General features: G+C 43.1%; 1 protein-coding gene across 2 annotated transcripts in view; it reads right to left on the bottom strand.

Annotated features, from left to right (window-relative positions):
- The window catches only part of LOC122811177, a 3,180,768-nt gene that overhangs the window by 1,952,756 nt on the left and 1,214,674 nt on the right, over positions 1–13,338 (bottom strand). For both annotated transcript variants that reach the window (XM_044082849.1, XM_044082848.1), the window contains exon 9: positions 3,067–3,108. In XM_044082849.1, the coding sequence (XP_043938784.1) occupies positions 3,067–3,108 (42 nt within the window). The remainder of the gene's footprint in view (positions 1–3,066; positions 3,109–13,338) is intronic.

Genomic DNA, 13,338 nt, shown 5'->3' with positions numbered 1-13,338 from the left:
GAAGGAACAGCAAAAGCTGACAGTTGATCCTTGAAAGCTTCAGAGGAGCATATTCTTCAGCAGCAGTAAAGCTCTGAAGGGCTTGGTGCCCAAATTTGTCTTTTCGTCGGGTTAGATTGATCTGCCAGAAACTTTTGGTGCATAGAAGATGTCCTGAAGCTTTGGAAGCTGGCCAGCTATTTAATCCTCAGCAAGATATAACCCATATAGATTAGGCTACTGCAGCAGTGATCAATATGAAGGACATCACTAGCATGGTCATGGTATGTGTGCAGTGTTTGATTCAGAGACATGGTAATGATCCGTTAATGAGATGTTGATCCATGCAGTGTTATCATATCTGAATCACATTATATTGCAGTCATGCTGCCAGGAACTGTGGCATTGTACTGGTAGTGTTGGCAGTATTTTTTTTTAATTAATCCCAACTGCTGTCATTTCACTGTTTGTTGGATGTGGCCTGTGACTGAAAAGGGTCCTTTAGGACAAGCCAATATCCCCAACCTGCAAAATAAACTCTACTGTTACTTTCTCCCTGTCTACATTATAACTTAGCAGATTGTTCCTGCTGTATAACAGCAGCTGCTTTTTCTCTGGTTTCACTGGATATTTGCTTATTTAATTTTTACCACTATTTTAATTTGTTTTGGTAGTCTTGACCGTCTGCTCTTATCTGATAGACACCTACTTTTTCCTGCTATTTAACCCTTTCTTGTTACACAATGTTTGTATAAAGAACAACTCCATATTTTCTTATTAGAAAGTGTACCTGACAAAGGCATTTGACCTCACTGACCACTATCTATTCATATAGGATACAGGCAATTGACTGCATTAACCACTATTTTCCATATGCAAACAAAATTAAACTGGTATCAGCTCAGACAGCACTCCCTGGTTCAATAACATCTTCACAGGTAGACATTTCAGAGTTAAAGCAGGATCCTCCCAATCAGAATATGTATCTATTATCAAAGGTGTGCCACAAGGATCCAGTCTTGCCCTTCTCCTCTTCTCCATATTAATTAACAAACTTCCTTGTGACTCCACCTCCCACTCATCTTTTACATATATGATATGATCATTTACCAATCAAGTCACTCTCACACCAACATTCAATCCCACCAATGGCTAATAAACCATATAATTACTTCTCAACCCCCTCTAAGGCCAAAACTATGCTTTTTGGAACCCAGCACAAAATTCACCAGACTTCTATCTCTAGCTGTCTTTAAAACAACCCCAATATAGAAACAACCACAACCTTCAAATACATAGGTTAATGACGATCAATCTCTAAATTTTAATTTCTACATAGAATGAGAGCACAAATAAACTCCCCTCCCCATTTGGGCCAAAAAGATCTTCCCTTTTCTATCATCAGCAAAGAAGTTTCCTCTCTAGCACATCTACATCCAAAAACACCATTACACTCCAGACAGTCTCCAACACCACCTGCTAATTCTTTACAAACCCACACCTCCTTGAGCTTCACTGTATTACCCTAGAAAAAGCCAATTGGCTACCCATAAAACACATATCTAACTCAATGTTAGGATCCCAACTCCAGTCATTTACTTCCTTTGCATCTAAACTTTATTAAATAAAAAAGCTCCTGAGACACTACTCATAAGTCTTGGATGGCACAGTAGTGCAGCGGTAGCATTGTCACCTCAGAGCAAGAGGTTCTCCAGTTCGATTTTCTGCTGGAGTGCCTTCTGTGTGGAGTCTGCATGTCCTCGTTACTTTCATGTGGGTTTTCTCCCATGTTACAAAGACTTGTGTCTGGAGAGTTTCTCCCGGTAAACAAATGTTAAATAAAATAAATAAATAAAAGTCACAACTCTCATTTTCCCTAGAATCAAACTCCACAGCACTGCACATGAATTCTGCTTTCAGGTACCTAATCTTAAGCAAGCTCTCTGCATTGACCTAAAGGAAATCAGTATTTACTCCAAATTCAGATTGTTACTCAAAAGGCACCTTTTTGTCCAAGCCAAATGCTATACTTCAACACAGGACATATCACCTAACATATCATCCCTATCTCTGTTCCACTTTTCTTCTCCTCTCATAGCATTACTGAAGGTTGACCCCCTTTAGAAACTAATGTAAATATTGTAGACTACACCATGCTTGTTTACCACAATGTATTCACACAGTTTTGCTATTTAACTAACCTGAACTATTTGGTTACTACTTACATTTCTGCTGGTTACATTTGTGAAATGTCTTGTACTTCACTTTAGTTGATTCTGAAACTAGTCAGTACAGATCAATGTACTACTCTGATAAACAAATATAAATAAATACATACATACCCTCAGTACAGCTCCAATAATGTAATGTGTAAAGCAATAATCACTTAAGTATAATGCTCTTATTTCTTGTTCCACAAACACTTGCAGAAAGCAAAAAGTCAAGAGTACTGCAGTTATACGAAATAATACAGTACAATAATTAAGACACAGACTGCACTGTGGGATGAAAGTGGCCAGAGTTTATAACAAAGTTATATAAGTACGCAGGCCTCACCAGGTAATTTTGAAGTATAACACATTACAAAACAACAACAAAGCATGATAAGGAGATAAGTACTGCGTAAGAGATGAAAATGAGATGAAAAACATGCATTGTTCACTTTCTGGGTGGGGTTATACTTAATGTTTTTGCAATTAAAGTTTCTGTTAGGCATTTCCAGTAAAAAAAAACTGTTTGCTATTTATGTTAGCTGTTGCTCTGTGGCTGCATTTTATTTCTGTGCTTCCCATGAGAAACAGAGTTTGATAAGCAATGACAGCATTTGCTCCATGAATAAAATGATGTCCAGTTTAGAGGGCAAGTAAATGATAAAGCTTTTATAAGCACCTCTGTCCTTTCATCCCCCACGGTTTTCTTAATGATCCATCATGCTATCATTGTTTGACCTAGGTTATTACTGGCATGATTTGTATGCTGTACAACTTGCAACAGTGTTTTTTCATAAGAAATAGTGCCAGCTTTGTAAATCTAAATTGAAAGCTGCAAGTGAGTTTTGAGTAGAAATAAAATATGTGCGTCACCTACCTGTAGACGTGTTATATCCCTTCACTTTTTCTTTGATGTTATCTGCAATTATTTCAAGAGAAACAAGAACGCATGTTACAATACTTATTTTTAATAAATGCATATTTGTCATAGTCCTAACTGAAATTTAGGAGATCGCTAAACGATGAATTATTGCTTACTTTACTAAACTCACTGCCTATTTTAATTTGAAATAAAAGTATCACACCTACAATTTATATATTAAAATAAAGCTCACAGATGTCTAGCTTGTGCAAGACTAAATCATTCAGCCCTCATTTCACAGAAAGGCCAGTGCTCAGGTAAGATTGATAGGTTATCAATGCAAGAGGCAGGACACTGTTAGGGGAAGTGTAAAGGAAGTATATTAAGTTTATTAAAAACACTGAAAAATATAAAATGAAAAGAGCAAATCATAATAAAAAGATACCAATGAAATTGCCAGAGTTGTGGTCTAGTATATGCAGCAAATTCATAAAATAACAGAAGTGCTTGACATAAAGCAATTACAACTGATTAGCTTCTCCAACCCCCTTGGGCCATAGGCAAAAATTAGAAGTTATGTACCTACCATAACGTTCCATGTTAGTTGTCTTCTTCTCGCCTTCTTTCTTGCTGGATGGGTCCACTCTAAAAGCTCGAGAGCTAGTTCCACCAGCTCGAGGCTCCCCTATATCCCACAATGCTAGACGGTAACTCCTCAGATCTCGTTTGAAAGCTAGGCCAAGCAAGAAAAAACTCCATAACATGGAGAAAGGTAACCCACCTCTATAAGGCTGAGTGTGAGGTGTCCTAAACCTAACACAGGAATATATAGAGGTGGTAGCATGGGAGAAAGATAAAGATGTCACAAGACAATCTCCTCTAGGTCTGTCCAGGCTGAAGAAGACAACTAACATGGAACGTTATGGTAGGTACATAACAAATGTTAAGTTGTCTATCTGCTTTCATTCTTGCTGGATTAGCACCTTGTCCCGGGTGGCCTATCGGAACAGACTCTTGAGTACAGTGGAACCAAAGTTGGCTCGGCTTCTAGAGGCTAAGTCCAACTTATAATGAGATATGAAGGTATGGGGAGAAGCCCAAGTAGCTGCAGAACAAATCGAATCAATAGGCAGTCTGTCTTGGAAAAGCTATAGACGTGGCTAAAGCTCTAGTCGAATGAGCCCTGGGTTTGGATGACAGCTGTTGATGTCTGATCTCATAAACAAGGGTAATCAACGAAGTAAGCCATCTAGAGAGAGACACCTTAGAAACTGGAAGGCCCATTCTGCCTTTTGCATAGGACACAAACAGTTGATCGGATTTCCTGGATTGTTTGGTCCTGTCTAAATAGTACCTAAGTTGGCGATGAATGTCCAAGCAGTGTAATCTCTGTTCTGATCTGTTCGAATAGTTAGGGAAGAAAACTGGAAGATCAATGGTTAGATTCAAATTTGCTGGTAAAGCTACCTTAGGCAAAAACGTATGACGTAGGATACCCTATCCTTATGAAACAATAGATAAGGGGACTACACAGAGCATGGAGTTCAGAGACTCTTTGAGCTGAAGTGATAGCTACCAGAAAGAGTGTTTTCCAAGATAGTAACTTCATTGAGCATGAAGCCGCGGGTTCAAAGGGAAAGAATTAAGGACGCCAGAACCAAGTCGCGATCCCATTGAGGAGGAGGATCCCTGATAGGTGGTTTGAGGAGAAAAACTCCCTTTAGAAAAGCTTTGCAGAGCTTGTGAGACATAATGGAAGACTCTGAGACACCGACATGAAAGTTAGATATAGCCGCCAATTGAACCTTGATGGTGGACGGAGACGAACCTGAGTGGAAAAGTTCGGCTAGAAAATCCAAAACAGACTGAAAAGAAGCACTTGCACTAACTTGTGTAAATTGTTATATCTATAACACGACTATTGTACAGGTCATGTTGTTTAAATTTGTTTTATGCAAACTAATAAACAAGTTAATAGCAGGACAAGCCCTAAAGCTGATTAGTAATTATCTTAAAAACATTAAAGAGCCTAATAAAAACTCAAAGTTATATTAAACTTAATAATTTAAAGCTCACTTATAGGTGTCCCTTAGGGAAATACCTAGGGATTCCACTAACATTTACCTCAAGTATGACTTAAGCTTCAAGTAGGGTGCTATATTACAGCTTTCGTTCAAGCCAGGTGGGCAGAAAGCATCCAGCTTCAGTTGCCAAAGAAGCTCTTTAGTTTCCAGCAACAGGGGAGTAGGTCCCCCTCTACTAGAAGTTGGTAGATGGTCAATGCCCATAAACAAGAAAGCATGTTCAGGAAATACGTCAATGTGTTTGGCTAAAGCGTTCTCATTTTTCTTGTTTTTGATGGCGTAAACATGCTGGTCGTGTTATAGATATAACAATTTACACAAGTTAGTGCAAGTGCATAGGAACATAAATTGCTTGTATATTAATGTGCTATTCTATTTAACTTTTTAGAAAAGTGTAAGCTATTATGTGTATTTTTTAGGCAATGTTTTGCCTTTTGTTTTGATGAATCAAGTAGCTTTTAGTGTAGACAAATAATTTACTCAGTGATGAGTGTTTTTATAAACTGGATTCATATTGGTCAAAGAGGCGAATTAGCCTCATTTTAGGTCAAATTGTTGTTATTTAAGCTGCAGTTCCCGCGCTATTTTGTACCTCTGATGAAGCTACCTTTTTAGTGTGGCGAAAACGCTGACTGTAATTGTGCACTTGAATTAAATAGAGCGTTCAGGTTTATTTGGGAGTGGAGTCTTCATTTACTTTTTGGACTATCTGTGTTTGCTGCTCTGCAAGACAAGAGAGACTTGTCTGTGTATGTCTGCTATTCTCTGCTCTGTGAGTCTGGCTGACATGTTGACTGTGTCTAGATTTGCGCCTATGAAGGTAATAACACGACAAGGCGACAAGACAGACTTTTCGTAATTTATTGAAATGCATAGTGTTTGACATGTGTGTAAGGTGTAGTCTCTGGCAAGAAGGAGAAGATGCTTGGTGGGGGCTGTTAGGAGCCAGTCGTCTAAATATGGAAACACCTGGAATCCTTGTTGTCTCAGCTGAGGCGACCACTGCCATGCATTTGGTAAACACTGGGGGCTGTAGTGAGACCAAAGGGCAGGGCCCTGAACTGAAAATGACTGGTTCCCAGCCTGAAGTGGAGAAATCTCCTGGGCGGTTCATTCTGATGTGATAGTACATCCTGGAGATCTATAGAGCACATCCAGTTGTCCCGCCCCAGAAGGGGCACAATGGACTGCAGCGTGACCATCCGAAATTTTGTTTTCTTGACAAACTTGATCAAGTTGCTGAGATCCAAAATAGGTCTCCAGTCCCCTGTTTTCTTTGGAACCAAAAGAATTTGGAGTAGATTCGGATCCTTGTTGGTCTGCTGTAACTGGTTGAATAGCTCTTTTGCTAGCAGCTTTGAAATTTCTAATGACGCTTGGTCCCTTTGACTGGGTGGAACATCTGGTAGGGATTTTCCGGACTGCTTTGGAATGAAAAGAAAGGGATTATGTAGCCTCGGAAATGATAGACTGTACCCATTTGTCTTGAGTAAGGGAAAGCCAGGCTTCTGGGTACAGAGATAATCTTCCCCGACTGCCTCCGGTGGACAGTCGGGCAACACCTCAGGGATGCTGAAAGGGCTTGTCAGAGAAGGATTCTCGACTGCCCTGATTCTCTGCCTCTAGGACGGTGTCTATTATTATTGTTCCCTCTGCCTCTAGGGGAATTGACTCCAGGCAAAACTCCTTGTGGTTGTTGAACCATATCTTTCCCCTTCTGGCCTTTGGGAGAAGGAGTAGAAAAATGGACTCCGCGGCGAGAGAGTCTTGCCATCAGTCTCGCACCTAGTCAGGGTTTCCTTCACTTGAGGACCAAAGAGGGATGATCCATCAAAAGGGGTGTTAGTGAAGGATGCCTTGAAAGGGTCCGCAAAGTTACACAGCCGCATCCAGGCGTGCCAACGTAACACCACACCTGTACCTGCCCATCCATGGAGGAGTTAGCTATTGAGTTTGGGGTCGCTAGCTGAGAGTTCATCCTATCCTGAAAACCCGCAGCTGTTGGATCCTTTAACATTTCACTCACTTCCTTGAGCAAATCCCTCTGGAGATGAGTGAAATGACACAGGTAATTCAGCATAGAAAAGTCGCTGACGAACATCTGCTTCCCTGTCCATAGTCCTAGACTCCTTGTTAGGAGGATGAACAGGCACTGAAGGATCAGCAAGCTCCTTCTTGGTGGCTGCAGCCACCACCATAGCATCAACAGAGACGCCTTTGGTCAAGAATTCTTTGTCTTTGGGGGCAGTGATAAATTTTGATGGTCTCCTGGGGGTGGGTTTCACTGAGTCAGGAGCCGTCCAGACCTTCCTCGCCACCACTTCCATGAGGGGGTCAAAGGGAGGGGACACCCAGGAGGTGAAAGGGCAAGAGCCAAACACCTCAAGATACACTGATTCATCCTCTGAAGGGTTGAGGGCTGGCCAATTCCCCCCTCTGTTTTAAGATTTCGAGGATGTCTGCAAATGAGACATCTTCAGAGGGGGGAATGAGGGGAACCTTCAGAATCCTCTAAATCAGTGTCAGAGGTGACAGACTCAGGAGAGTTGATGTGCTTCCTCTTGCACTGCCTCTTCCTAGGGGGCTCTCCTACTGGGTCAGGAGAGGCCTCGGAAGAGGAGGAGATCCCCACTGGGGATACTTGAGGAGCTGGCTCTCTACAATCCGGGATGAGGGAGTGAGAAGAAATCACCACAGGCACCGTGGAGGGAGGGGCAGATGGAGCCGACTGTGGGGTTGAACCAGGTTCCAACACTCTCCTCATGACCTCGAAGGCACCCCTGTCAGGCAGAGCCAGAGGTCTCCGCTGAAAACCTCCCACAGTGATGGCTCAGATTGATGTCGGAGCCGAACTCAGCACCGAGAGGGAGAGCGGGGTCGGACAAGGGTCCGATGCCACTCGCCCCCTCGGAGCCGACGAGGGAAGTCTGGTGCCAAGATTCTTCCAAAGAAGACATCGGAGCAGATGACGGCACCAAAGACAAAGGTATCGGTTCCGACGCACCCACAGCCTCGGATCCGAGCTGCCCCGGCTCCGAACTCAAGAGAGTCAGAGGAGGAACATTCTGAGTGACAAGATTAGCCATCGACTGTTGAGTCGGGCTCTGAACATTTGGGCCAGTGCCTCGGACTTAAGAAGTCGACTCACTACCCTCTGAAGATCATGATCTGACAGTCTCGACGCCCTAGAGGAGTGAGATCTATGGCTCTGTTCAGATAACAATGGAGATGCTGGAGCCGAATGAACGGAGCCGATAGATGGTGACCTGGACCTCTTTCTGGAAGTCGGTTCTGATAACCTTATCGGAGCCGACTCAGCAGTGACTACCTCAGCTCCGGCCGGAGCTGAAGGAACAGTGGGAACATGTGTTCGAGAATCATCGGCTCCAGCCGGAGCCGATGTTCCTCAGATACAGGAGCCGACGGTCTGGTTTTCCCAAAGATTGAGTCAGGGGATCCTCAGGCTTCAATAAGCCCCTTAAAATGAGCTTATTTTTTTCACTCCTGCAGGACTCTAGGGCTGAAACCATGGCAAACAGCACATGAGTCCTGCAGGTGCAAAGGTCCCAGGCAGTGTGACCGTCTGTCAGAGACATCTTCTGACAGCACGAGTCACACTTCTTAAAGCCTGAGACCTTCGATTCTTTAGACATTTCTAAAGAAGGTAGTGTAATCACTCACACTCACACACACACAGATTACACTAATTGAAATTAAACTAAATTAAACTAAATAATTCCCTACAGAAAACACAGTCACTCCAACTACTAGGAAGGAGGGGAAGAACTCTTGAAAGTTCTTGAAAAAAAAGGGGGAGAATTTGCAAGGGAATGATAAAGAAACTACCTAATTAAGTAATTAATACAGAAAAACTAACTTAAAGGGGGTCTATCTTAGTTAAACTTTGTTTTAAAGCAACTAACCTGAAGAGCCGGTTGGAAGAGCACCTTGATCGCTATAGCGGCAAACGAGATCTGAGGAGTTACTGCCTAGCATTGTGGGATATAGGGGAGCCTCGAGCCAGTGGAACTAGCTCTCGAGCTTTTAGAGTGGGCAAAGTGGGGAGGGTTCGGCTCCGAACCCATCCAGCAAGAATGAAGGCGAGATAGACAACTTAACATCTAAGGATACAAAATAACGCTGGATTACTGTATGTAGAGTAATGAGAATGGGTTTTATTCTTGCCCACCTGTAAAAACCAGGCTGCCCAACATACACATTTCTAAATAATAGTCATATTAAGTATGAGACAATCCATAGCTGCTGTACATAAGCATATCCATAATTACGGTTAGTAAAAAAATATTAAATGTCTTGCATGCACATCAATCATTACAAATCCATACTGAAGTCTACCAAAATTATGGGTCTGTTATCTACTATAAAACAGCCAGTTTGTAAAAAAAGAAGTTATGTTCTCACCATAACGTTCCATATTTGTAGTCCATCTCGCCCATTCTTACTTATAGGTTCGGGGCCAATCTTTGGCTCTGACTCGGCCTATTACAAAGCTCAAAGTCTCTTAGTTGGCTCATGGCTAGGTAGGTATCCCATAGTGCACTAGTACAATCCCCAGATCTTGTTTGCTGCTAAAACTATAGACAGACACAACTAAGGTTATCCAGAAAGAACAATAATGAAAGGTCTCCACCCTACCAAGGTAAGATTATCCTGTCTCCAGATCCTTCCAGGACAGGGGTAGGTGGGTGGGTTCATAAGAATGAAGGGCGAGATGGACTACAAACATGGAACGTTATGGTGAGTACATAACTTCTTTATGTTCTGTAGTCCTATCTCGCATTCATTATTACTTATGGGACAGCGTCCCTAGCACCTTATTCTGGGTGGCTCACAGGAAAATACTCCTGAGTACCGTGGAACCAAAGGAGGCTATACCCTTTGAGATCAGGTCCAATTTGTAATGAGTGATAAAGATATGAGGGGGTAGCCCAAGTTGCTGCTGCACAAATACTGTCAATTGGAGCTCTGACTTGGAAGGCAGCAGATGTAGACTGGGATTGTGTAGAATGAGCCTTAATCTTAAACGATAGAGTTTTTCCATTGGAGGAGTAAATAAAGGAAATAGAGCTCAAAATCCAAGTTGATAGAGTCACTTTGGAGACTGGCAGACCTAGTCTAGAACTGAAAAAGGATATGAACAATTGGTCTGACTTTCTGAGTTCCTTAGTCCTGTGAAGGTAGAACCATAACTGCCTGTGAACATCCAATTGATGAAATTTGCATTCTGCTACATTAGAATGATTAGGGAAAAACAGCGGTAGTTCTATAGTTTGGTTCAAATTAGTGTGAGAGCAAACTTTAGGGATAAAGGAAGGATTTGTATTAAGAGAAACTCTGCCTTTGTGGAAAATCAAATAAGGAGTCTTTATAGACAGTGCTTGTAACTCTGATACTCGTCTAGCTGATGTGATGGCTACTAGAAACAAAGTCTTCCAAGACAGAAATTTCAATAGGCATGAATGAGCAGGTTCAAAGGGTGATGATGTTAGATTGAACAGAACAAAGTTTAGGTCCCAGGAAGCTACTGGTTCCTGAAAAGGGGCTCTCAGCAAAGTAGCACCTTTAAGGAAGATTTTACATAATCTGTGGGACATCAGGTTAGACTCATGTTGACCCAAATGAAAATTAGATATCGCTGCCAATTGGACTCTAATTGTGGCAGCAGCAGACCCCTGATGGAAAAGTTCAGACAAAAATTCTAAAACGATAGGGATGGATGCAATGTAAGGATCTACATTCCTTTCTTTAGCGCAGATGGAAAACATTTTCCATTTGCTAGTGTTTAACTTCCTAGTAGAAGGTTTATGCGAGGATATGAGGATGTTGGTCACAGCAGGTGAAAAGTCATGAAGCCTGACTAGAGATGGAATTGGAGCAGCCATGCTGTCAAGTTGGGGGTGTGGAGGTAGGGGTGAAGGGAGCCTGACATGTGTGTCAACAGGGCTGGCACTGGGTCCAGAATCCATGGATCATCTAACAGATAAGGCCTGAGAAAGGGGGACCAAATCTGGCAAGGCCAGTACGGAGTGATGAGAATCATTTTACTTCCCGATAGCTTTGCTTTCTGAATCACTTTGGATATGAGAGGAAAGGGAGGGAAAGCATAAAGAAGTCCCAGGGGCCAATCATGAACAAGTGTGTCTCTCAGTGGTTCCCCCAGTGGGGGGATAAGGGAAAATTAGCTGCTCCATTTGGAGTTGATCGGACTGGCAAAGAGATCACAGCAAGGCTGTCCCCATTTGCGGAAGATCTGTTCTGTTATTTCCTGATTCAGAGACCACTCATGAGGTATCAAGACTGCCCTGCTGAGCTTGTCAGCTATCACATTGGATGTCCCTGGGATGTGCGTTGCCACCAGAAAGCATTGAGAAGAAACTGCCCACTCCCAAACATGAAGTGCCACTCGACAAAGGGGGTATGATCTGGTTCCTCCTTGTTTGTTGAGATACCATACCACTGACATGTTGTCTGATTGGATTGCTATCGTCCCTAGAGGAAGAGAGTCATGAAGTGCTTGCAACACTTGAAGCACTGCTCTCATCTCTAGGACATTGATATGCAGGTGAGCCTCGTGATCTTGCCATGTGCCTTGGGCAGTCCTGCCTAGATAACCCCCCCATCCTATCTGTGAGGCATCCGTGGTCACAGTAGCAATGGGTTGGCAAGAAAGGAATGGAGTACCTGTTGTTAGTTGGGTTGAATCCACCAACGAAGGTCCTTTTTGCATGACTCTTTGATGATGATGTGGTGAGACAGAGGCAGTTATTGAAAGGACCACTGGGATGATAAAAGCCATTGAAGAATTCACCTATGTAATCTGGTGAGAGGGACTAACGTTATGGTGGATGCCATGCTCCCTAAGAGTTTCAGCACTGTCTTTGCCTTGACTTTCTGTAGAGGGAGTAGACAGAGAATTTGTTGTCTGAGGTTCTGCACTCTTTCTGCAGGTAGACGAGCTAACATGGCGACTGTGTCTAGTTCTGCACCTATAAAAGTCACAAATTGAGAGGACAATAAGGCAGACTTTCCCCAATTTTTGTAATCCCCAACTGGAAAGAAAGCTGGATAGTGGAATATCTGGCTTGTAGGAGTAGATGCCTGGTGGTGGTGGTCAGGAGCTAGTTGTCCAGGTACAGAAACACTTAGAATCCTAGACATCTCAGGTGAGCTGTCACTACTGCCATAGATTTGGTGAACACGCTGGGGGCTGTGGTGAGACCAAAGGGCAGAGCACAAAATTGGTAGTGATTGGCTCCCAGCCGGAAGCGTAAGTGACTCCTCAACAGTCTGTCCATTTTTATATGGTAGTACGCATCTTGGAGGTCTATGGAGCACATCCAATTGTCTTTCCCTAACAGAGGGAGTATAGACTGCAGTGTCACCATCTGTAACTTGGCCTTCTTTATGGATTTGTTTAGTTTGCTAAGGTCCAAGATGGGCCTCCAGTCCCCTGTACATTTTGGCACTAAAAATAATCTGGAGTAAGTTCCGAATCCTATCTGGTCTGTGGGGACGGTTTGGATGACTCTGTTTGCGAGAAACTTTTGCACTTCTACAGTTGCTTGATCCCTGTGATTGGGTGGAACATCTAGGATTTTCTTGTGAGTGTGAGGGGGGAGGAGAAAAGGGTATGGAGTAATCTCTGGTGATTATTCTTTGTACCCATTTGTCTTGGGTGATGTTTAGCTAGGCTTCTGGATACAAAGATATGCAACCCCTGACTGGCTCCAGAGAAGCACAGCTGGGCCCCACATCAGGAGCGCTGATAGGGGTGGCCTCAAAACAAATCGCGGCCTCCCTGATTCTGAAGACCTCCCCCTGCCTCTAGGGCGACGTCTACCATTAGCTCCTCCTCCTCTGCCTCTGAAGGAGGAGTCACCCTGTGCATCTGGGAAAAATCTCTGGGACTTCTTGAACCACATCTTACCACCTCTCTGACCCTTAGGATATGGTCTAGAGGGGACGGTAAAATGTACTCCCACAGCAGAGAGAGTTTTCCCTTCTTGTTCGCACCTGGTGAGTGTATCTTTTACCTTAGGTCCAAACAATGAAGAACAGTCAAAGGGGGTGTTGGTAAAGGTAGACTTGAATGGCTCCACAAAATTACATAAGCACATCCAGGAGTGTCTCCTAAGGGAAACTCCTGAACCTGCTGCCCTGCTCGCTCTGTCGGCTGCATAAG

The sequence above is a fragment of the Protopterus annectens genome, chromosome 9.part0 (genome assembly GCF_019279795.1).
Source record: "Protopterus annectens isolate FY-2018-M chromosome 9.part0, PAN1.0, whole genome shotgun sequence".
Taxonomy (NCBI): Eukaryota; Metazoa; Chordata; order Ceratodontiformes; family Protopteridae; genus Protopterus; species Protopterus annectens.
The sequence above is the reverse complement of the archived record's forward strand: the minus strand, read 5'-3'. Positions and strand labels throughout refer to the sequence as shown.